This window comes from Aythya fuligula, chromosome 5, assembly GCF_009819795.1.
Source record: "Aythya fuligula isolate bAytFul2 chromosome 5, bAytFul2.pri, whole genome shotgun sequence".
NCBI classification, from domain to species: Eukaryota; Metazoa; Chordata; class Aves; order Anseriformes; family Anatidae; genus Aythya; species Aythya fuligula.
Window position 1 is genome coordinate 43,723,313 of NC_045563.1, and position 25,658 is coordinate 43,748,970.

Sequence of the window (25,658 nt, forward strand, 5' to 3'; positions counted from 1 at the left end):
GCGCCCGGCTGGCGGGGAGGAAAATGGCGGCTGGTATCCGGGAGAAGCAGACAGGTGAGCGGCTCCCTGCGGCTCCGGAGCTCGGCGCCGGCCTGCCCGTGGCGGGGAGGGGAGCGGGGGCGGCCTCACGCCGCAGCTGGGGCTCCTCCGGCGGCGTCTTCCTTTCCCTGGCGGGTCCCCGGGGCGGGATGGAGGCTTCTCGGCTCCGCCGCCCCGGCTCTCCCGTGGGCCTCCTTCCCTCCTCGCCCCCCGGAGGAGCGGGGCGCCGGGCGCCCGGCCGGAGGCAGCGGCAGGCCGGCGGGGAGCACGGGGCCCCGGGACGTGGCCGCAAGCCTCAGGTGTCGGCGCCGTGTGGTGGTGCCCGGGGGGTCTCGCTGGGCGCGGGGGGAGCTGTGGCCGGGAGCCGGGTCGTGCCACCCGTGTGGCGGCTGCCCGGCTGGATGGGACAGAGATCCACGGGAAACGGCGCCTAAAGCCGCAAAAATAAATCTTCAGCTGCCGTGGTCCTGCGCGTACGGGGGCCTTGGAGCACGTGTTGACCCCCAGCAAGTTGGGAATACGAGGCTAACAGCTCCAGCTAGCTGTACAGGTTTGCTGTGTGTGGGTAAAAGGGTTGGTTTCTCCGTCTGTCCTCGCACGTTACGGTGAGTTTATAATTGGCTCTTTCATCTCTCTCGATGCTGCGTTGTGGAGCTCTGAGCCATCTGTTTGAACGTATTTCTAAAACATGAAACACGGCGCCTCTGTGTTCATGTTTATTTCCCGTGCTTGCAGAAGTTTCTGTCAGTAGTTTGAGCTGTGGTCTTGTTATCTTGATAACTGACCTGTCCTGGTGGCATAGAGGATGCTGGGTGCATTTATTTAACATGGCATATCTGAAATCAAATGCCTAAAAATTCCAACCTGTGTCTCCGACCTTAAGTTTATACTATTATCTTTCCATCTGTTCTGTACTGTAACTATACTTTCTCTAATCTTCATTCCTGTGACCACTTACTATTGATGGTGCTGTCTGGTGTTCCTTTACAATCCTTTCCTTCTTTTATATATCTTTCTCATAAAGCCCAATGTCTTTTACCCTTTATCGTATGCAGTTGTACTCTTTTATTTCATGTCTCATCTTGTTACGTGATTATTTTAGTCAGTGTTTATACCTGTGTTGTATTGCATTTGGGGAGGTTATACGTGGGGAGGTGGATCAAACAACTAAAAGGTGTTCACCCAGATGAAAAGATTTCCATCATTTGGTACTTGTGCTACCTTGTGAGTGCACCATCTGTTGTGCTTTGGTCCTGATCTGTAACCTGTTGGAGTGTGTCATAGTACATCATGGTAAAAACCTGATCCTTGCCCCATAGAGCAGTCGGCCTAAACATAAAGGAAATGCCAAATATGGAAAAGAAACCTAGAGACTTGCTGGATGTTTGTTATGATTGTCACAGCACATCAGTAGTCTGATTGTTGTCTTTTGTAGAGAGCTGATGCCAAGTTTTAATTTAAATGGCAAACTCTACAGGGAAGTTGCTTCAAATCCAGTTGTGCCCAAACGCCTAACTAACTTTATACAGAATTTCTCATACAGCTTAGATGTGGGAGATGTCACTGGCAGTGAGGGAGTGAAGGTTTCAGGAACAGTCTGTAAGCAGTTCCTGGGATTGCTCAATGGTTTAAAAAAGCAAGTATTAAGCAACGTGGAAGGGTTGATTCCAGGGGGACCTCATCTGAATACTGTGCCTAATCTGTTTGTTGCTCACTGGTACAGGAGAGGTGTTCAGGAAAGACTTACCAATGTGGGCAGGCACTGGCGCGTTTACCTCATGAGGAGAGGCTGTGGGATGGGAGCTTGTTCTGCCTGAAGGCAGCTTCTGCAGGGAGCCAAGGGCAGCCTCCTAGCGCCTGATGAGGGTGCTGAGAAGATGGAGCCAGGTTCCTTGCAGCAGGGCATGGCAGGAGGGTGAGGGACAGCAGGCATGAATTGAAATGAGAGGTGTTCAAACTGGGTATAAGGAAAACTTTCCTACCATGAGTCAAACACTGCAAAAGATTGCACAGAGTGGCTATGGCACCTCCATTCTTGGAGGTTTCAAGATCTGACTGGATGATACCCTAAGCAGCCTGGGGTGGCCTCACACAGAACCTACTAGAGGGAGAGGTTGAACATCTGGGGTCCCTTCCAGCTTGAGCTGTCCTGTGATACTGTAAACCTCGTGAAACTGCCCTGCGTACTCTCACAAGCTTCATTTTGCTTAGGAGTTAGAATTTAATCAGAAAGATACTGAAACTATTTTTAAAGCAAAATGTGATAGAATATAGCCCATATAATTAAAGATAGAGATTCTTTCTTCATGCTTTGGGACTTGCTTCTTTTCTTTTTGCAGTGTCTACTGGAGCCCATAAATTCTAGTTAACATGTTATGTGTCTGTAAAAAGGTGCATAAAAACAATGTAAATATGACTTGCTGCACTAATATTTTATGTTTTCCCTCTCAAATGTTATAAAAGTCTGCTGATGTGTTTAATGGAAATGAAATGTATCTTGAAATGTAAAGAGAGCTAAGCAGTATTCTACTTTATTTTCCAGTGGCTTTGAAACGTATGCTGAACTTCAACGTTCCTCCTGTTAAAAACAGCACAGGAGAGCCAGTATGGAAGGTAAGGACTATTTGAACTGGAATGGGAGAATTTTATATACAGAATATTCTGAAGTATATTCTCTCTGTCTTTAATTTATAAGGAATATTTTTCCTGTGTGTTGTGAGTACAGAATTAAATATCAGAGTTGTTGAGAAAAATACATATTTCATATATTGGCTAATAAAATGCCTGATGACTCATTCATTCTTTAGGCAATATATATATAGGAGGATGTTTTTGAAATATACTTAAGTCTCACATGTTGGCAGAAACATACGTGATACTTTACTCACAAAGTCAGAAGTCCATGAAAAAGGAAGAACTACTGGTAGCATTACATTTAGGACAAGCTGAGCTCAAGTTATTCTCATTACCTTTAAAAAGTAAAGTTGTCTCGTGAAAAATTTTTGCTACTGGAAAGCATGTATTCTGTTTCTTCATCTATTCTATTGTCTTTTTAATTATTTTTTTCCCTGTGTTTCTCCCATTTTTTCCACTCATATATAGTCAGAGAAATTCTGGTTCACAGTAACAAATTTCTGACAGCAGATCGTTGTTTGACTGACATTTTTCAGAAGGAATTGATGAATTTTTGCCAGGTTATCACTGAGTTTTTTGTTTGTTTGTTTTATCTTTGTAAGCACAAATGGAAGTCCATGATAAATTAATGATTATAACTTTTAAAGTTAGGACAGTAGTTCCTTAAGCCTGAATTCCTGTATCCATTGTTTACATCTTCATAAAAAGTTACATATCTGTTTCAGGTTCTCATCTACGACAGATTTGGCCAAGATATAATCTCACCTTTGCTGTCAGTGAAAGAGCTGAGAGATATGGGGATCACTTTGCATCTGTAAGTATTTATTTTATTTTATTTTATTTTTAGTAATTTTATGAAATATTCCCCTGAAATCATGAACAACACACTGAAAATCATTCAATGAATAACTATTAGAATAAATATTATTCACTGTTAGCAGGATTTCCTACTACATAGATGAGGACCCTGTTCAAAAAAAATCCAGTAAGGATTTTTGAGGATGTTTATACAGATCCCTCTCTTGTATATTTTTAATTTTTTTTTTTTTTTTTGGTACAGACTGCTACAAGTGACTGTACATGATCTCTGTTTGTCTTTTTACATGTAGACTTTGTCTCATCTAGGCTAAGAAATTTAAAGTATTATTTTAAGAGATTTCCCATTTTTCTCCATATTACATGTAGTTAGTTCATCAGTGTTCTTTAGCTGTGGTAAAAGTCATGGAGGAAATTTGGAAGATGAGTTTATTTTTTTAAAAGTTTATTAACTTTGCTAAGTGAAGGCTAGAAATCAAAACACAGTTGAAGGTGTTGACTTAGCAGCAGAAATGTTAGAGAAACATGTAAGCACTTTGCCTTTCTCTGTTTTAGTTAGCAGGAAAGGCAAGTGTAATAGTATGAGTTACACAGGTGTTATGTTAAGTAATAATTGGCATACGAATGTTGTGATGCAGTTTTTTTTTTTTTACCTTCCCCTGAATGGAATAATATATTGTGAAGCCTTTTCTCAAACATTGAATAAATTTCAGAGACTTCTATTAACATTTTGAGCTACCAAAAATTATAAAAGTGTGATTTTTGTATTTTTTCGTGTTCTTTCTAAAATCTAAGTTCTAAGACTTAAATTCTGACTAAATTCTGAGAAATTAGAATAAGTCTTTATATAAAAATAACTTCTTTAAAATGTATAGCTTTATATAAATCAGAAGAGGAATGCACTAGAAATGTATTTTTCTTCTTTTCAGGCTTTTGCATTCAGATCGGGATCCTATTCCAGATGTTCCAGCTATTTATTTTGTTATGCCGACAGAGGAAAATATCGATAGAATGTGCCAGGTAACTTGCATGCTAAATGTTTAAAACAGGTGGATACAACAGGCTCCCTGTGGAAAAAAAAAAAAAAGTGTACCAATGCTAGTGTGACTGTTCTGTATCTAGTTTTTGTATGTGTCTCAACGCTTCTGTTTATATTTCATGGATATTAGCACATCATTGTCATAAAGATACTGCCCAAATTTTTTACATGCAAAACTTCTGTTTCCCAGAAAGTAGAAGTATAAATACGTCTTCAGAGTATTGGGAAGTGAAAAGTCCTGAGGCAGCGGGCAGAGATTGAGATACAGACAGTTCCATTTAATTGTTTAAAAAAACAAAAACTTCTGTAACGAGGATGGTCAAACACCGGAACAGATTGCCCAGAGGGTTTGTGAAGTCTCCATCATTAGAAATATTCAAAATGACTGGACCCAATCCTGAACCACCTCATCTCTTTGACTACTTTGAGTAGGAGGACTGTACTATACAATCTGTATGAACAGATAGCCAAGTACTTCAAAAAATTTCATTTGACTATAGATAATTGGATCATCACATAGTAAATGCTTGCATATTCTTTAATAATTAAGGCTTGTAGTAGTACTTAATCAGGAAAAGAGGTTGTGGCTTTGCTTTCTTTTAGGATCTTCGAAACCAGCTTTATGAATCTTATTATTTAAACTTTATTTCTGCCATTTCAAGAAGTAAACTGGAAGATATTGCCAATGCTGCCATAGGTGCTAATGCTGTAACTCAAGTGGCTAAGGTAAGAGAATCCTCCAGTCTCTAACGTTATAGGTGCGACCATTACAGGCATTACTGCAGTCTTATATGACCACATCTGTGCCACACACAGTTTTTCTGACTGAACTGTGAACAAAATAAATGTTCAGCTAGATTCAGTGATTGGCATGGATTTACTGGGGGGGAAAGAGGGTATCTGCAGTCATCTCATTAATCCAGCTTGGTATTATACTTCATCTTAGTCAAAAGTCCAAGTGCTGCAAGTCCTTTGTATTGAATGATAAGAGTGGAAGTACAGTGGTTTCAGAGTATTCCTGATTGCATTAACTCATTGAGCGCATGCAGTGGGAATTTTAGCTACTAGCTAAACAAGAAATGCAGGATGAGTACAGTTTTTATTTTAAATATACAGAGCATTACAGAGGTAGACGTTCCATACATGCACGCTGTTATTCAGTACATTGCTATACCTTTATAATTTAAAGGCTGGTGTCTGGCATGTGTTCTCGTCTTAAGTGCCTGTACCAAAATCTGTATGTTATAAGCTAATGATTTTCATATATACTTAACTACATTCACTTGTTCTCACTCCTCTTACGGAGTACTGCTGGCATGAAAGAAACTGTTGTGAAATGAAATGAAAGCTGCTAGTATTGTTTAAGCTTTAGGTCTTCAGCAGGGGTGAATTGTTGTAGCACTGTGCACTGACTTTTGTAAAGCTGTTTTCCCACTGTTCTCAGTTTATGCTATAGAAAGGTCTATTTTTTTTTTCTAAATGTACAAGTATTTTAAAGAAAAAATAGCATTTGTGAGCTATTATCTCCTAATGTGTAGCTTTTGCCTTCTTTCATCTCTCCTGTGTGAGAGCTCAGTGCTGTTTATATTGTAGTTCTTCATAAAGAAAATAACCTGTAATATTATAACATCATCCAACATTTTATTTTTTTTCTAGTGATGGTTTGCTACTAACAATTTGTCCAAAGAAATACTTGAAGTTGGACTGCTTTCTTTTAGCACTCCTCAGGCGCTCTCATATCCTGTGTTATCACTGGGTCCTTACACAGGCTTTTATAACTCATACATTGTATCTGACATTTGTTTCTTTTCATATGTAGTTCTGTAACATTCACATTTGAAAACATGTGGCAATAAATCACAAATAGGTATTTTTATACCTTACTCTGAACTGTCCTGACCATTGTTCCTTGATTTCTAGGTGTTTGATCAGTATCTCAATTTCATTACTTTAGAAGATGATATGTTTGTATTGTGTAACCAAAACAAAGAGCTCGTTTCATATCGTGGTAAGTAAAAGTTGTTCGTGTAAAAAATTCTAATGAGATGCGTAAAGTTGAAGCTTAATTTTGAAGTTCATTAACATCTGTTAATGATTTTATTTTCCTTTGATCTGCTCAGAGTTCAGGATGATCTGTTAGACATATCATTTAAAGTCATGAAGGAATCATTTCTTAGACTTCTTGGTTATAGCTGCTGATTAAAAACTGCTAATAGAGCCCATCTTTCTCAAGTTTTCAGAGGACAAAAACTAGGGGGGAAAAAGCACCTTTAATGTTAGAGAATGATTATAACTGGCTACATAAATGACCATGATGGGAGGCTTAGTAATGTTCAGAGCATTGGAGTTCCTGTTTGAAGAAAGAGTATTAGGCAAGTAATTATTTAAAATATTTCCTAAATTCAACTAAAACAAAGGAGAGGGCATTTATGGGATGAGTCCTGAGGTAGTGCTTGACTTGAGACCTGTGATAACATTAGGTTTGATGTTTCTTTTTCGCTACTGTGTTCTTGTCAGTATTAATTATTTGATAGAAACGTTGCTAAGCATTTCTTGGTTTTACTTAAATATGGGAGGGAAATCTTTTTGTTTATAGCGTGAAATGTTTTGGAAATTGGGCATTATCCTTAATCTGGAGATGTAAGGTAAATTTATCTATTAAGAAAAAAAGGGGGGGGAGTCCATTACAGGAGGTTCTGTAAGGTTTAGAATCTTTAAATATAGATAAGAGAATTATGGTATGCAGTTAAAATTAAACAGGTAATTCTTGATGATTTTACATTTAAGAAGTGGTTTCCAAGTGGATGGCCATTCCTGTTCCATAATGTGTGTTTTTCTAGAAGAGATTTTTAGTAATACAATAATTATGAAATCCAGAAGTTAGAGTATGCATTGTTAGAGATAAAGGGGAAAATCTGTGTAAAGTTTGACCTTATAGTGAGCAATAGTTAATATTTCCCATTTTTTTTTTTTTTAAAGTAAAAGGAAAAAAGGGGAGGTAAAAGTAATGGAAGTGCTAGGGAGGGGCATTTAATAATTTGCTACCTTCAGCAACAAAAGCTGTTGGCAGTTAGCAGCTGTTAGGTAAGAAGAGAATCGCTTTCTCAGTATTAATGTCGCATGAACTTCTTTAACCCTGATTTTAACTGTTTTCCACACCATTTTAGCCATTAACAGACCAGATATAACAGACACTGAAATGGAAACTATAATGGACACTATTGTTGACAGTCTCTTCTGTTTTTTTGTTACGCTTGGTAAGTTTTCAAATTCTAGCATATTTTCAATCTGTGTTCCTTTTAGAAGAGACCCATATTCAGTATGGTAGCTAGAAGTTTACTGATTTCATATAGCTGAGTTAAGGCAGAAGTAGACATGTGACAGAAATCTTAATAATTTGCTGAGAGCTTTAATGGTCTTGCTAAAATTACTGCTCTGCATCAGTGCAAAAGAAAATAAAGGTTGTCCAACATGGGAGGTGATACGTTTAGTCTTCAATGTCAGTGGGTGAGGAATACTGAAATGCAAAGTTTTGGTTTTATTGTAGTTTGCACTGTGGGTCAGTAGTGCTAGGAATTTGGATTTGCAGCTCAAACAAAAAAAGGGAGGGGAAAAAAACATCACACAAACCCTGCAAGGATCTAACTAAAATAACTCATAGAGTAGGCAGATATATTAAAGTTACATGTTGTGAATTTTATTGTTGCTTAGTTCATATTTTTCATAGTGGCAACATCTAATCTAAGTTCTCACTGAGATCAGTGAATCTGAGATAATAATCCTTCAAGAGAGTTTGGGGTCTCAGTGGGGCAGTCTGTTCAAGACAGGTTCCCTTGAACCAACTGAGTTCTTCCAAGTATTAACATGATACAAATTAAGGCCCTTTTACACAGACACTTAAACTCATGGTATTTGAATTTTCATATTTGTATAGGTTAGTGGGATACAGCAGCTAAAGATTGTGAAATCTGATCCAGTGTAAAGTGTGCTTTTGAAATTAACATTCCCCTGCAGTGAGATGTAACTGATACATAATTTTATGTTTTTTTGTGGTATTACTTATTATTGTTTTCAAGTGACTTCTAATCTTCTGAAACAAAGTTTTAATGCTCCCATATGAGAGTTCATTTGACCAATTCTCAGTATGTTAGCTGTTGTTCTAGAGTACACTATGCATTTCATAAATTCATGCATGAGGTATTCACTTACTTTTGTACAACTTCATGTACAATATTTCTATGTAGTGTTCTTGGTTTCACAGGTAAAGACTGAAAAAGAAAAAAACTAATATAGAATTGGTATTGTCCACTTGAAAATTTTTATTTCAAAATGTTACTAAAAATTTGTTTTATGAAAAGTACGCTAACTTAAAATCTTAAAATTATAATGCAAGTGGAAGTCAATATATCTTTTATTAGGAGCTATTCCTATAATCAGATGCTCAAGAGGAACTGCAGCTGAAATGGTGGCAGTGGTAAGAAATGATTTTCTGAGAAAATATTGTTATAAAACTTTGCTTTTCTCAATACCACATAGAGATCTAGTAGCATTGTATCTTTTTCGTTCTGAAGGAAATAAAACTGGAAATAGATATACCGTTTTTTCTTTCTGATTTTAGTACCATGGAACTCATCTGTAGAAATTGTAAAATTATGCAATCAGCTGTTAAGAAACTTAAATCAGAATGATTTTTTTCTGTATGTCTAAGAAATTTTTCTCTATGTTACTGAGAAACACATTTTTACTGTATCAAAGTAAATTTGATCATCAAATAGGAAGGAAATTGTCAAACTAAATCACAATTAAAAATCACTACAGCGCTGTCTTCGCTAGGGATCATCACTGTGCTTCATTTCTTCCATCTTCCTCACATCTTTCTTCATTAGTGAAGCCTTAATGTTGATAACATGTAAGCATTTTGTCTGCATGCATTCATACTGGGGGTAGTCACAGTTTTTGAGATGCTTACTGTGGTAGTGACTGACAGTCCAATTTTCTGCTTCTACCTTGGTACCTCTTTGGTGCCTCCTGAAGGTATTTTTTTTGTTCATGTGTTTAGGGAAAGAGTGGTAATTGCCTGAGAGGGATATTAGTGGACATAAAGTATTACCTTCTGTGCAGTCCTGAATCTAGATAAAAATGCAGGAGGGAGAAAAAAGAAGGAAGAGATTTCTTGGGAGTCAGGTCTACTGTGCAGTTGATCTAGACTTCATGCAGCTTATAGACTACACTTACAACACTTATAAACTACAAAATCAGCACAATCGTAACATGTTGATCAGGTAAAGAAGTTTAGAAGCCATTGGTTTGTTAAAAGCTGTTTTGTGTTTTTTTGTTTTTTTTTTTTTTCCCCCACAGAAATTAGATAAGAAGCTCAGAGAGAATCTAAGAGATGCCAGAAACAGTCTTTTTACAGGTGATACGCTTGGAGCTGGCCAGTTCAGGTATGGTGTTAGTAATAACTATGTATTTTTATTTTTCATATTTGAGTTGTCAGAAGGATCTCATTAGGATAAGTCACCGCTGTGTGGTGAGTGAAAACTGTTTACAGGGATTAGATTCAAATTCTGTATTAACAGAATTAGCTGTACTTCTAAGTAAGATTACCTATCTCCTTAGTATAACTGGGTTGGAAACTTGTGACGAAAAAATGTACAGTCCTAAGACAGTGAATCAAAAATCATTTAATGAAACAGACAATTTTGTTCACACTCTAAACCTAGCCCCTGCTATTATACTCAGTTTGCAGTACCAGGATGTGCAGCTGCATGTTTGAACATACCTGTTATCAATCTTTAGTCCATTAAAAAGGAGGAAATACCCATTTTCTCACTTATGAGCAGTTATAAGTTGTAGTTATGTCAAAAGCAAATGTTTTTCAGCTTATCTCTTTATCTACCTTAGGAGGACTGCATAAGGACTGACAGTTGGATAATTAGACAATTAAGAATGGTTGTCAGTATTTGAATTGTATGAGGGAGAAAACAGGGTTGGGAAAAGACTTTGCAGGTGTTTGTATGCATCTGGAATGTGTTCTCTGTCACCTGCCCTACATCTGTTTGCTGACAGATAGTTGAATACTTGACAGGCTGCCTAAGGAAAGTGTGTTATGGTAGTTCACACTGTACATGAAAAGTAAGGAGACCTACTGGGAAGACTAGCTTAAGGCAATGGTTATGATCTCCTAACTGGAACTAAAACAGTCATTATGTATTTTTATCTTATTCAAAGCAGAATTTTGGTAAAAGACACACAAAGTTTGTGTGGCAAAATGAAATGAGATTGAAAACCATTAGGAGAGAGAATAGCTGTGAAATACTAGTTCCCTCATTTCCATGGGAACTGAATTGTAAGCACTGTTCTTCCTTCAGAAGGATGGCTTGTTTTTTTGATAGGATAGCATTATTACCCTCAGAAAATCAAGATACAAAGCAAAGGAAGAACCTTTACATTTAAATGTCTTCGGATCTCGAGTTTGCTTTTCAGAATGATACAGGCAGGTGACTAAGGCTCTTGAGATTAAATATCTACATAAAAATACTTTATTGCAAGGAAATCCAGAGCACGGAATTAACATGCTTTTACTCTGTTCAAATACACTGCAATTTAGCTGTCACATTTATTGTAGGATTAATGTGCTTTAGGGAAATGGATACACCAATGGCCTGTAAATTCACAGCCTTCTATCTTCACTATAATTTTTTCATGTAGCTATAAGCCCAGATATTTAGGCATGTCTGGATTTTTTCTACTTAAAGTTGAGTATTGATGCAGTTACCATAATGCATCTCATGAGTTCGTAATCTTTTCTTTATGGACTTTAATACAAGCAAAGAGGAAAAATGATATGGAAAACCATTGAGAGAGGGATTTTGTATTTGAGGTATGTAATGAGGATTAAGGTCAAATATGACCCGCTCAAGCAGGTTTAACACTTGTTTAGAACTCATATGTGTATCCACTCAAAAAGGTATTAGTTAATACCTAAGGCTAGTTACTGGTTGATGTTTTGACTTCTGCTTAAAATTATGCATAGTAATCTCACTTAGTACAAAATTAAATAAGCTTTTTATCATTAATAAGACAGTGGTTAATGGAATTTCTGGCACTGAACAACTCCAGATGCTTTGGGAGAAGGATGGAGGAACTCTGCAGTAGGGAATTTGGCTTTTAACTTAAAATACAATGTAGAAGGTGGCTGATCACACTCAGGATGTTATTGGAATGTTCTGAACATGTTTAAAGAAGTACTAATGCAGTGTCATCTTTTCAGCTTCCAAAGGCCCCTATTAGTCCTTGTTGACAGAAACATAGATTTAGCAACTCCTCTACATCATACTTGGACATACCAAGCTTTAGTGCATGATGTTCTGGTAAGAATAAATCTGATTTTGTTACCAAAATTTTTTCACGCAGCGTGTTATTAAACGTAGTACCAAATTTTCTCTAATTTCAAGAACTGTTTTTTGTGTTTTATTTGAAAGTTGTTTAGTTAAAAACAACTTTGAAGGTTTTTTTGAGAAGGTCTGTGTAGGAATAACTTCTAAAATTGCTATAAAGTTGAAAGTTTGATATAATCAAAAGATGGGTAATTCAGCAATCCTAGATTATTCTCAAATAGTTCATGATCTTTTATGTTAACACAAAATTCCATAAATTCAATTTCTTTTATGAAAAATGCTTATAAAGAATTTTAAAAATGATTTTAGTATTATTTTGTATTTCAAAAATATCTGTTTGATTTTCTCCACAAGATGGTGTAGATGTTCAGCATAGAAGTGCCAAGTGATATGACCATACTGTGAGGAATCTAAAATAGATTTATTTTTTCAAATGAAGATAGCCTTAAAACCCTTCCATTTCCTTGTGTTTATGTTACAAAACCACTAGCAGAAATTTACTTGAATGAAAGCCAATACTATTTACCTATTTGCTATTTGTGCATTTCATACCTGGTTACAGTGTAATTAATACAAGATACGAGTAAGAATAATTACTTTCTGGATGTTTTTTTTTATACCCTGGAGTTAGTCATGCAAATCATTTCAAAGCATAGCTTTGAGAAATATTTTGGTTTTATTGTCGAGGTTGTTAGAGGAAGATGTCAGATACCAAATGCACCTGTGTTGATATGATTATGTGTTTGTAGTTGGTTGTGAACTAGTCATATGTACAGTGTTGTACATATGTAAATAAAACTTGTATTGTTGCAAGGAAGATTTTTTTTTAGCAGAAATTGGACTGTTTATGACACTTTAAAATCCTATTTTATGTAATTCATTTGTTGTGAACAGTCCTTTCCTCCTCACCTAAAAGACATTTTTTACAAATAAACATCTTTTGGCCTGTTTTCTTCAGGAAAGGCCTATATGAGAAAAGTATGGTTTGCACTGTTTTTTCCAATAACTGTTGAGCTGTCTGGAGACTGGCAAATGGATATACTACATTTTTTTCTGAAAATCAGTGAAAAAGTAGAGAATGGAGACCCAAATTAGAATTTTACACCTGCAGATGCTATTGCATAAAGTCAACTTTTACTGTCAACACTTGTTTGTTGCCTGTGAGCCATTTAATAAGCAAATGGTTGCTGACTAGCTAGTAAATACATGCCATGCTCTGCCTATGTGCCTCTTCCTCAGCTGCTACATAGATAAAGTACCATTGGGTAGCCTCAGGCATGTGTTGGGTATAGGACTTTGGTACATCAAGATACAAAGGGATCAAAGATGTAGTGGAAACTAAGGATAACTACTGCTGCAAATATGGAGAGGTATTGGAAGAACACTAGGAGAATGATTTGAGGGTTGTTGGAAACTGACCTGTACTGCATCAAGCTTTAGTAGTCTCCCTGGAACAACTTGTTAAATGTTGCTTGTTGCTTCTCGTTTTTGACTGAGTTGATAGGATTATGAATTTGTATCATAAAATTGTAACCAAATGGCCTGTGATTCCATTAAAAGGGCAAAAGTTTAATTTAAAAAAGTCAAGTTACTCACCTTAAAGGCAAGTGTGCCAAGTTCTTTGCAGACTGAGCATAATATTCATGAAGTCACCACAGCAACCTTTGAAAAGGCCATAAATTGTAATTGAAAATGGCAATAATTACATAAAATGTACAGCCAGATAAATTGTTTTACATTTAAGCTCTCAGTTAAGATAACCGTGGAATTCTGGGGAGTGTTAAACTAAATACTAACCAAGCCACAAAATGGTGTGCTGTGTCATTTGAAATGGTGATGATGGCATCTACACATACACAGACTTGTATGCAGAGATCCCCATTTCCAACTAAAATACCCCTTGGGAGTGGTTGCAGAAAGTGGGAGGCACAGATAGAAGGCCTTTAACGGACAAAATGTGGAGGTCAAAGGAGGGGAACTGGAATCAATCATTTTGGTAAAACCTGTCACTGCCAGAACTAACTGGGAAACTCAGGTCACTGTTGAGCTAAATTGAGCCAAAACATAAATCTCACTGTAGTGAAACAAATATACATTAAAAATACCCTATTTTTTTTACTGAAACTTTAAGCATGCTGTGTGTAAGATGAGGTTTCTACCCATTGACTGCATGTGCTTCTTTTCAGTAGCTACTTGGTTTTGCTTATATATAGGCATGAATGATTTAGAACGAAATACTAAAAGTGTGAACTTTGCCAAGTGATAACTAGAAACATTTAAAAATTGTTTTTATTTGAAAATTTCACTTAATATGATCTACTGTAATGAACATAATAAAATGGAATTTTATTTCTGGAAAAAAATACATAATATAAGATTCTTGACAGTGTCTGTAAAGTCAACAATATAACTCCTTTTATCATTATTTGCCAAGCAAAGATCACCTCTGAAATTTTAAACGTTCCTCAAAAGGGTTAGAGTAAATTCAGCAGTAGGATACTTGCTAACCTCTGTGTTGAAAACCTGAGGGGTTATACTGTCCCTGGCTAAAGTAATGGGGGAAAGGAACAAAAGGCATACAGGAAGCCATGTGGTGACATGGTACGTGAGCATAACTGTGTCATTTAGCTAAAAGACATAATTTATAGGTTTGTATATCTGTGGAAGAAGAAAAGCTATATGGAGAAATAGCAGCTTTGTTGCAATCTGTTGTTTTGTCACACACTATTTCACTAGTGTTTAAAAAAAATAAGGAAAGATCTGTGAGGGTTTATCTAAGTAATCCTCATGGCAAACATTCCCAATGCTGATGTCTTGACCTTCTTTGCAAGTTTGATACATTTGCTGTAGTTTTGTAAGTGAAATTCAGCCTTAGAAACTTCTTTTTGTATGCAACACAGAAACTTTCACTTCTGTAATGTTTTGCTGTGTGCATTTAGAGTGTTCAGCTATTGCTAAATAATTTATTTTCCATACGGAAAACAGTATGCCTCTTGGTTCAGTTTAAGAAGGTTGCTTACAAGACAAATCAGATGTCTTTGCTTGACATTTGTTGCTTTCTTTGATGGCTTTTCAGTAAGTGCAAGTAATATTTTAGTTCATACATTGCTATTATCTAGTTAATAACTTGTTTACCATCCTCTTATAAAATGTTCATAAATAGTTGTTGCTATTTTTTCTAGAAAATATTCTGGAAGATAATTGAGTATAAAAGATGGATTAAATGATTAAAAACTACCAAATAGTTAGATAAGATTCTTTCTTTTATTTTAGGATTTCCATTTGAATAGAGTTAACTTGGAAGAATCAACAGGAACAGAAAGTATTCCAGCAGGTGCTAGACCTAAGAAAAAAAATAAGAAATCCTATGATTTAACTGCATCTGATAAATTTTGGCAGAAGCATAAGGGCAGGTAAGCTTTATAGGTACAAAGGTTATATTGATTTAGACAGTTTGTGTGGTAGAACTTCCTTGGGTTGGTTTGGCTGCAAGGGCATATTGATTATATCATAGCACTGCAGATTAGGCTCAGGAATCCGAGTATGTGCCTGGAGAAGTTTTCTGTGGTCTTATGATGTTAGTATGGTGGGTTTTGTTTGTTTTTAATAGGCTCAACTATTTAAATCTAATTTGAAGTGTACAAATTAACAGGTTTGTTAGAACATTTTTGGAGCACAAAGGGCTCTGGGTTAGGAAGTGCAAAAAGAAACAGAAAAGTGTGCTGTGATGAACAAATGAACAAAACTACTCAGATGAACAAATATCTATACAAAGTTCCATCTGCCTATAAGGCTATTGTACTTAAGGAAAGAAACATTGTGATTTACATGGCCTGTACTATGTGTTTCACTAAGTATTAAATTTTAGGGGGAGAATTTGCTACACGTAAATTCCTGTAGAAAATTTTAAGAAAAATAAAAATAGTGAGGAGGGTATAAATTCAAAGTATCCTTCATATTATGGTAATTCTATTTTAAGCTTTTTTGTAAAGATTTTTGATGATTTATTTTTTTTATGGAATGAGCATCATCCATATTCATTGTATCTGCTTTCGGCTACAGAGCATGAAAATGTTTTTATCAAAATTACATAAAAATGTTGAAAGCAGTGAGTATGTATCTTAGAAAGTTTAAGTAAACATATAGTAAGATGTCACTGCTCATGGACTTGATAATGCAGCATGATGCATGTATTGATATTTCTGTCATTTTCAAGATCATCTTGATCATATAACTTGTCTGGTTCTAGTGTTTCAGTTTGTTGATTTAATTGAGCCTAATGCAAAGTGTTGCATTAGTCCTTTTCCAGAGGTAGCTGAGTCTGTTCAACAGGAACTGGAATCCTACAGAGCCCAAGAAGATGAAGTCAAAAGACTTAAAAGTATCATGGTAAGGTTTATATTTGAGTTTTATCTAAAGCCTAATAGATGCTCAGCATACTACACCAGTTGCAAAAAATAAAAAACATCAGTGCATGCTGAGTCTTAGGCATAATGTAAACACGTAGAGGACTGTAAGTACCATAATTCATGAGAGTTCAATTTCTTGCATGTATTGACATTACATTCATATAACTTCCATAATAACAGTAAAATACAATCCAGACTTTACTATCACTATGAGAAAACAGGTTCTGAGTGCCCTGACTGTATTTCGATGTAGTATTTTCTTGCTTACAATTATTTTCATTCCTTTTTCCAATTTGTCAAAACCAGGGTATTGAAGGGGAGGATGAAGGAGCAATAAGCATGCTTTCTGACAATACAGCTAAGCTAACATCAGCTGTTAGGTAAGTTAAAGAATAAATAAAATAATACATTATTTTTTAATTAATTGGGAACAATTTATAATTCCTTCTGTCATTTCACTTTCAATACCCTTTGAAATAAATAGTTTTAAAAATAGGCTATTCAGCTCAGTAATAAAAATTAAATGGTGGTAAAGTTAAAGACAGCACCCTTCACAAGTAGTTGTGCATGCAGCTTCCACAGCATGTGCATGTTTGGCCTCTAAACATGGCTTTGGAATGCTTCCTCAGCAATGCTGAATGATCTAAGTACAGCATAGATTTGCTTACAGACTCTGCATGGGAATCATATTCTCCTGCTTCTGTATTCATAACTGCTTTGAATGACACTAGAAGACTGAGGTTTAGACTAGTTCCCCATTGTAAACCTAAATTGTAAATTGTTTTTCATTCCACTACCGCCTTGGAGAAGGGAGGTGTTCAGTTTTCTGCCTTTCACTGAGGCCCAAATCAGAAGGTGAAAGGAAAGATACCTATCCTGATAGTAGATGAGGTGATATGTCCAATGTCCTGTAAGATCCAGCATGTGTCTGCTGCAACTCAGCAGGTTAGTTTGTATTTAATCTTTTCAGCTCTCTTCCAGAACTTCTGGAAAAGAAGAGGCTCATTGATCTTCATACAAATGTTGCAACAGCTGTTTTGGAGCACATAAAGGTAGGATTGCTCTCTGACTTGATTTTCTGTAAGATGCTTCTTGCCTGGAGCAATATATTTGACCAAATGAAGCAAGATAGGAAAGTGAGCTTTCTCAGCTGTGCTACCTTTTACAGAAACCGCTGTATAACATTACTTAGTGTTGAAGGGTGAGAGGGAATGAGTTTTGAATGTCTATGCATGAAAAGTAAATACAATTTCTTTGTATTGGAATTTACTACTACACTCTTGTCTTTTTTACGATGGCCACAACCTTTACTGTGAGTTAAATTCTTTCTAAAATAAGTTTACAATGGAAGTGTTTGGTTTATTTTAGACGTGTCATGGCAAATTATGATTTGAGTCTAAGCATTCATTTTCTCTTCTGTGTCTGCACTTATCACAAGAGTACTGTTTACTGTTCACCTAATAAAAATGATATCCAGAGGTGTGGCAATGATGCAAGTTACTAAACTGGTCTTTCCAGCAGGGTCTGTGTTAGATGTGCTTTGTGCATAATCTAAACTCTTAAGAAGGATGTTTGTCCTCTTTCCTGCTTAAGTCTGCCGCTGTTGTAATGACAGGAGGGATGGGCCTACACCAGCATTACTTTATATACAATTTGTCAGGCAGAAGACAGGTTTCAGAGTGGGATGTGGAATGGAAATAACATTGTTTTTGAACAACAGTGTTCTCTTGGCAACAGTCAGATGCACTTGTTCCTTCTAGATTAGGTGGTAGCAACACACTTCTCCATTACCTAGAGGTAGAAGGAGTTACTTAATGTGTCCCTCTGCTGTAGCCCTTCTGTACTAGCCTTTAGGCTCCCTCCTCTGATAGGAGCCTGGTACTACAGAGCTCCCAGGGAGTGATGATCTATTTCTCCATAGATGATTCTCAATTCTTATCCTGCAAAATGTTCAGGCTCCTTACCTTCTGTAGCTGTCAAAAGCTGTCAAAGAAGTTTGTGAGACAAATGGGAATGCAGTTCCTTCAGTATGTTGATGATGCATTGTCTTTTATCAGTTTCTTTTGATTTAGAAAGAATCACTTCCTTCTCCAAATACTTAGGAACTATCTAAACTCAGGTTAATGCAGAAACACATCTTTTTTTTTCCATTGGAATTTACCAATAGAAAAGCCTTTTCACTAATGATTGTAGAATTTCTTCCATTTCCTTTGTCCTGTCTGTTTTCTCCCCTCTTTTTACTCTTCAGTGTTACAAAAAGAATTTTTCTAATTCAAGCTGTGGAATTTTAAAATGCAGGATGAGATGTTACCTCATGTACTCCTCAGAAATATTTTCACAAAAAAACAGTATCTCAGCCAGTACTTCGTAAAGAAATTCTGATGGCACCTTGAGGCTGTGGTAAAATATGTTTTATATCTGTTTGAATACAGAAACCAGATTAGGATAAGGTAATTTTTTTGACATGTGCCCAGGTCTCGAGGAGCTAGTGAGGCACCATGATTTTCTACAGGTTATTTTATTTTCACTTTTAAAATGATCTTGAAGTACCTTCAGACTTCAAAATAGATTCTTTGCATTGTCCATTATGTTTTACCTTTTTTATTACAGTAAATATTTGAGCATTTTTTCTTCTTACATGTATGAGAGTCAGTGTAAAGAATGCTATGAGACCCGCTCTAATTAGACTGAGTTTAATTTTTCTTCAGTGCTCAGTTAACATCTGCTTTCCACGCGGTCTTGGATCATTTTCTAAGACACAGCAAGAGGAAACCAGAAATTAATCACATAATCAAAGGTCCTGGCAGTTTTTTGGAAAATCTGCGTTTAGTGAAATGACGGAAAGAATGCATCACTTTCTGCACTAAATGAATCATCAACTACTTATTGTCAACACTTAGAACAAAGGCGTCCTTGTTTTGCATTGTTTTTTCTCTGAAGAAGCTGGTGGCTGAAGGATTGTACCCAACTGTTAACAATTTTAAGACTAGAACTATGGGCATCTTTCTACCTACTTTAGAGTTTCAAGTAATACATATCTTGGCACGTCTCCTACGAATGCTTAGATTACTGAAGTATGTCAAGGTATGGCATGTACACTTATGCTTTTCTAAAACAATTAAATGCAGAGAGGTGTAGGTTATCATTGCTGGAATTCTATACCTATGAATTTAAGTTGTGGATTTTAAATTATTATGTCTTAGATTACTAACTCTTGTTCAGCTTAGGATTTTGTTGAATACCTACATAACTTTCTTACCATGTTTCTCCAGTTTTATTACTTGATCTCAGGGCCTGATACTTTGAATAACTCAATTATCAGGATGGCCTTCCCAATTATCCATTACATACCTTGTAAAAGAATTCCACTATTTTAACAGTTCTGTTTTGTCTTGCCGTGTGAACAGAAAAAGTGTATGTAGTAAAATGTATACGTCACAGTGGTCCAGGCCAGTTCTCTGTAATTCAGAGCTGGTAATTAAGTAAATTCCCAGGAAATTAGAGAAATTAGAGCTGAATTCTGAATTCAGCTGCAGTCACCTTTCCTTCATTGTTCTGTGGGTAGCTCGGTACAGTTCAGTCAAAGGAAAGTGGCTCCGGCTGCCACCTCCAGCCTTCTCCTAGAGCTTGTCTTTGTCCTGATAGAAGCAGGCTATAATTGCCTGACTAGCCACACTATTACTGTTGATTTCTGTGGGCTGTTACTTTTGGCTGTTTTCTGTCAGTATCTTTGAGAAATTCTTTCCAGTAATTAAAAATACTTGTATCTTGTTGTCTTCTGCATGTTCTCACTCTCTTAAAGGAAGTACCTTTGTACGGTAAAGAGGATTGAAGTCTCCTACAAAGCCTTACAAAAATGACCCTATAAGAGATTTCAGTGGATCCTGCTTCCACTTTTCTGCTTAAAAGTGAAGGAATTTTATGCCTCTTTTGGAGTCCAGCACTCAGGTGGAGATTCCCGCGTGTCTCAATATCTTACCCTAAAATAAACTTTGGCTTATTAACAGCTTATTTCTAGAGATGCTAAGTTGAAAGTTTTCACCAAAAAAAGGGGGGGGGGGGGGGGGGGGGGGGCGGGGGGGGAAGCAAAAAAAAGCTAAGCTGTGGAGCTTTAACTACAATAAAGATCTTGTCCCTGAATTGAAACCAGAAAGGTCTACTGAATGGTGTTAGCGTGGAACAAGATGTCACATTAGGAAATGAAAAGCAGGAGGCAGGAAAGGAATAACTGGAAACGTAAACACATCTTGATTTTATTAGTAGTTTTTATTATTTTTCTTCACCTTGCTATCTGGCATGGCACCCGTAAGAACCTCTTCTTTGCTGTCTTGTCCTATTGGAATTGATGGTCCTAGAGCTCTTTGCCAACCTAAGTGATTCTGTGATTGGATCTCCAGGATTGTTTAGCTCTTTCTCTTAGCTTTTTCTCTTGGCATCTCTGGAAGTCTGTCACTAGGTGAGCAAAATGTCACTTACTTAAATGGAACATCTGGTTCTTACCAGCACGTCTTAGAACAGTGGGCTCTTTGGAAAGTAACTTTCTCCTTGATGTGGCATGTCTGGGAAATACCTCAAAAGCTAACTAGCAGAGTTCAAGGCTATTCAGTACTCCATGTGAAATCTTATTTGTAGTCCACCTAATTCCTAGCATACATGTGTAAGAAAAATACTGCCTTAAATAGCACCTTTGCTAGCACCCCTGGTTAGTTACCTACCGATGAGTAGACTCACCGTATTGATCCATCTCACTAGTTCATGCTTCTGTCATACCAGCCAAAACATTGAAAATTTTATGTTGGTGCTTATCTCTGGTGTCCCTACTTTCAGCTTATAAAAGATAACTATCTCTGAGGATAACAGTTAATGCTGTGAAGTGTGCTCAAGAACTGACCACTCGCTATTTTGAGGGCAGAAGGATGTCTTTTGTTTGTCATAGTGGCTACAATTACATAGAAGGTGAATGAGGTGACAAAAAAGGAGGTGGAGCTTGACAGACATAAATGAACTGAGTTTTTTAGGATTTCCAGTCTGTTTCTTTTTCCCAAACAGTGTTAAGTTCACACCCCAAAAGTATTTGTCCAAAATTTTTAAGATGTACCATTTAAGATGTACATGTACCATTAATGTTTCTGTTTAGGCTTTAAGCATAGTGAATATATGCAACCAGTGAGGCTTTTTTGGCTGCAGGCAGTCTGTTTTGTTTGGTAGTCTTACCCAAACAATCACGAAGTGGCAAATAGCTGAGAAGAATTTTAAGCATTTTGTGCTCAAAATAAGTTAACAGCTGTAAATCTGCTCTTAAAGTATCTAATGTTTAAATTATATAATTTTATTTAAAAGTTGATCTGTAAACAAATATATTGAATTAATATATTTTGTCTAGTTTTAGATGCCATCTGTTTAAGACATATTTGTTCAGAACACCAGCTACGATAATATAGGCACTGCCAAATTCAACAATATATTTATCTTCCTAAGATGAAGTTTCCAGATTTCATGACAATCCTTTGTTTGTTGGATGCCTTTTGTCTGGGAAAAACATTTTAAGCTTAAAAGCATTGACTTTAACTCTTTATAAGGAGCTACAAATGTATTTAAATCACAGAAAGCAAGGAATGGAAAGACTAGAAAAATTGTGGTGGCTTCTTTGCAATTGTTTCTCTCCAGAAACAGTTAAGGAAACTATAACACAAACAAGAACTGTAGAGTTGTACAGTGCCGTGGAGAGGAGTCACAGAACTCGTCTGACATGCCAGATACCAAATTGCACATGAAGTAGGGACCTGGAAGGAGGCTAGTAGTTCACTTCTATTCGCTTTAAACTAGTGCACTGTGACCACTAGTAATCACTTTACCTTTCAGCAAAGTTATTATTAATGGAAGTCTTTACACAGTGTAACTACCAAAATATGGCTGTGACTGCTCTTCTAATAGAGCTCAAGGCAAATACAGATTGAAAGAACCTCCATCTCCTTTTTTGTCACCTCATACACCTTCTATGTAATCATAGCCACTATGACACACAGAAGACATCCTTCTGCCACTCAAAGTAGTGAGTGGTCAGTTTTTCAGCACGGTTCATGGTAACTGTTATCCTCAGAGAGAGTTATCTTTTATAAGCTGCAAGTACAATTGCTACAAAGGTTTTAAATTAAGTTGCTCTTCTACAAGTAACTGCTTTTCTTGGTGTGTTCAGTACGTAGTGAATGAGAAATGGAATCGTTATGTATATAATACTGGGAAGCAAGGGGCTGCCTCCAAAAACTTCTGGCAATCAGCTTATGATATTAAAATATTCTTGTGACTTATTTTGTGTTGTCATCTGTAAGTCTTTTTTGCCAAACTGAAAGTACTCAGAATGAGTTTCCTTCTTTTTTTGTGTGTTATTTCCTTATTTGTTATCTCAGGAAAAGAAAAATAAGTTGGTTTCAAAGACAAATGAAAACCAGACTTCTAAAGTTTTTCTGTTGCTGTCATTACACCAACCACTGCACCAGGTTAGAAGGTGCCATAGTAATTTTTCATGCCTCGGCGCTATCAGGCAAAATTTCCTGAATCTGTTAACCTGAGAAAAACCCCAGTGACTCATGCTTCAATGTGGTAATACCATTTCAGTCTCCCAGTGGGTATGATCTGGAGCTGAAATACTTCCAAGGCAATGAGATGGAGATCCACTCTTGCAGTCTCTCTCTTTCGGAGCCAATGCATAGCTGACGGTGTCCAAACACCGGAATTTAGTCAGTTGCCAGACGTTAAGGTTTTGTAAGCTGAGCACTTGTAACATCTGTTGTGATACTACATGGTAATTTTCAAACCTCAATAATCTGTGATGGAACATAAATTTTTTAATACACTTTAAAATGCATTTTTGTATATTCAGATTGAAAGTTCAAGATCAGACGTGCAAAGCTTGGCTGTTTGTGCAGATGTGCTGTAATGCAGTCATTAGTTGAGTAGTCACGTGAGGTCTTCCATAAGCCTTTTCCTCATTAATTTAATGCAGTACCTGTGACATCCTTCTTAAATAAAAGGGGGTGGTAGGTTCACGTCCTGGTCTGCATGTGATTGATGTGATTGCAAGTGAAAAGTATGTCATAGTGTAATGAGCGGCTTCTTTTCCAGTGTTAGCCAGATAGCCTAAAGATGGAAACTTCATAATTAGTGTGAATGAGATATTTTGTACAAACCCTTTAGATTTGAATGGAAAGCTACCAACTTTTCTCTGGAATGATGCCTTACCATATTCAGGAGTTTCTTGTGTTTAGCTGCATTGAGTTAATGTTCAGCATAAGTTTGATATAGCATTCACTTATCTTACTACAGCATAATACTATTTATGATGGCATGTAGCTTTCAGCTACAGCAAAAGCATAGTTGAAAACAAAGCTCCTATTCCAGTTGAATATTTGCATGTCAGACCTCTTAACAAGTTGCTTAACTTGCATTTTTGCTTCTGATATGAGAACTACATAAGCATCAAGTTTCTGGAATTGATGAAGGCTAGCATTAGTTATTTTTTCTGGCAATTTACTTAAAAAGAATTTTCTAGAAACGGTCTTGATAACTAAAACTATGTACCTTTTTTAAGAGGAAAGAAATATTCTTCCCAGTGTGAAGATGATAATCCTAACGCTTATTCTTAAACAGGCGAGAAAGCTGGACGTGTATTTTGAATATGAGGAGAAAATAATGAGCAAATCCACTTTGGATAAATCTCTCCTGGACATGATTTCTGACCCAGATGGTGAGTACTTTAAATCTGAACTTTGTGTCAACATTGTTAAGAGATGCAATAAGCCTATACACACTATAAAGAACGTATATGCAAGCTGTGCAAGATCTGTGAAGGAAAGAGCTTTTTACTGGTTTTAGTAGCAGTCTAGAGAATTAATTATTAGGTTGAGTAATTTCCAAAATACTGGCAACTTTTGCAGCTCCATTAAAATCCATTCCTAAACCCTTGTTTCTGAAGATCAAAAAATTTTAACTTCTGTGCTTCTCCAGTATTTACTAATATAGCATGGAATTGTGTGCTCTGAACAGTCCTGGTTCTTTAGAATCCCACTGCATGTTTTGGAATGCATCTATTGTAAAACCAGAATGGAACGGGGCATTTCATAGGATTTGGTTAGGTCAGGGAGTAGTGGTGTCGGTAGCTTTTGCTTGTGTGAGGGGGCGAGGGGGGGGAAAAGGTGGGTGTGAGAAGGTGTAGAGAAGGGAACCAAGACATAAATTGGCCACTTAGCTGGAAGACTCAGCTGAGGTTTTATATACCTTGACCCACCTGTGGCAGCATGTCCGTTTTCATTGTCTAGGAGCAGAGCGTTACAGCTGCTTCATATATGGCTCATACATAACAAAGCTTTACAGACTGGGTGATGCTCTGGTTCTCTACCATCAAGAGTCACTAGGGGCCTTTCTGTAAAGAGCTGAGATAGAACGGGTTCTTGGCTTTTTGTGGTATCATGGCATAGAGGCAGTGGCCTCACGTAACTGTCATTGCAGCCTTTTACAACCTGAAGTATGTTACAACACACTGATGGATTCCAGTGGGATCTGATAGCAGTCAGCAGGAACAAAATAACCTGAAGAAGATTGTAAAACCTAGGTTATGAACACAGACCTGTGCGCAATAGGGAATATTGGCAAGTGTATTGGCAAACCTTAAGTTTTTAGAGACCCCAAGTCTCTGCTCTTTTCCCAGTGTGCTCTTTAAGAAAATGTTTTGTTATTGCATGCTTGTATGTATAGTCTTGTAGCTGCATACTGAACATAATATATGCTTGGAGTTTCTGTAATGATTCCGCTGGGAAGGAAGAATACATATAAAACCTGTTGATTTTTAAAAATCTTTTATTAGTGTCTGCGTTATAGAGTCAGAAGGCAGTAGAAGTCATAGATGGTTGGTGGAAGTCTGAGCTAAAGTTTTACAGATCTCATTGGATCAAGACTAGAAACTAACTTTCAGAAAATCTATAATGTCAGATATCAATCTGTAATTCAGTAGAAATCTGTTGTTACCAGGAAGTTAATTAGAATATAGACAATCTTCACTTCTATTAATCAACAATACAAAGTAGTCCTTTTCCATGTTCAGAATTAGCTGTTGGTATAATATTTTGATTTCAACTCTAATGTTTGCATGAACAGTTGATGATTATATATTAAAACAGAAATCATTATGCTTGCCAGCATATCCTACTGGATCAATTACTTTTTACATGAACTGACATTTCCTATGCATATTTAGATTGCAGTCTATATCTAATTGTTTTCCAAGCTTGATGTATCATATCAACATTTCTTTTAACAAAGATCTTG

General features: G+C 36.7%; 1 protein-coding gene across 1 annotated transcript in view; it reads left to right on the plus strand.

Moving 5' to 3' along the window:
* Positions 1-25,658, plus strand: part of SCFD1 (sec1 family domain containing 1) — a 43,486-nt gene continuing 17,828 nt past the window's right edge. Inside the window, exons 1-15 of the mRNA XM_032188429.1 lie at positions 1-54; positions 2,582-2,652; positions 3,399-3,487; positions 4,419-4,509; positions 5,132-5,254; positions 6,449-6,536; positions 7,696-7,785; positions 8,947-9,002; positions 9,887-9,972; positions 11,802-11,901; positions 15,202-15,341; positions 16,227-16,317; positions 16,644-16,717; positions 17,308-17,389; positions 23,985-24,081. Of these exons, the coding sequence (XP_032044320.1) occupies positions 24-54; positions 2,582-2,652; positions 3,399-3,487; positions 4,419-4,509; positions 5,132-5,254; positions 6,449-6,536; positions 7,696-7,785; positions 8,947-9,002; positions 9,887-9,972; positions 11,802-11,901; positions 15,202-15,341; positions 16,227-16,317; positions 16,644-16,717; positions 17,308-17,389; positions 23,985-24,081 (1,309 nt within the window). The 5' untranslated portion in view covers positions 1-23. The remainder of the gene's footprint in view (positions 55-2,581; positions 2,653-3,398; positions 3,488-4,418; positions 4,510-5,131; positions 5,255-6,448; positions 6,537-7,695; positions 7,786-8,946; positions 9,003-9,886; positions 9,973-11,801; positions 11,902-15,201; positions 15,342-16,226; positions 16,318-16,643; positions 16,718-17,307; positions 17,390-23,984; positions 24,082-25,658) is intronic.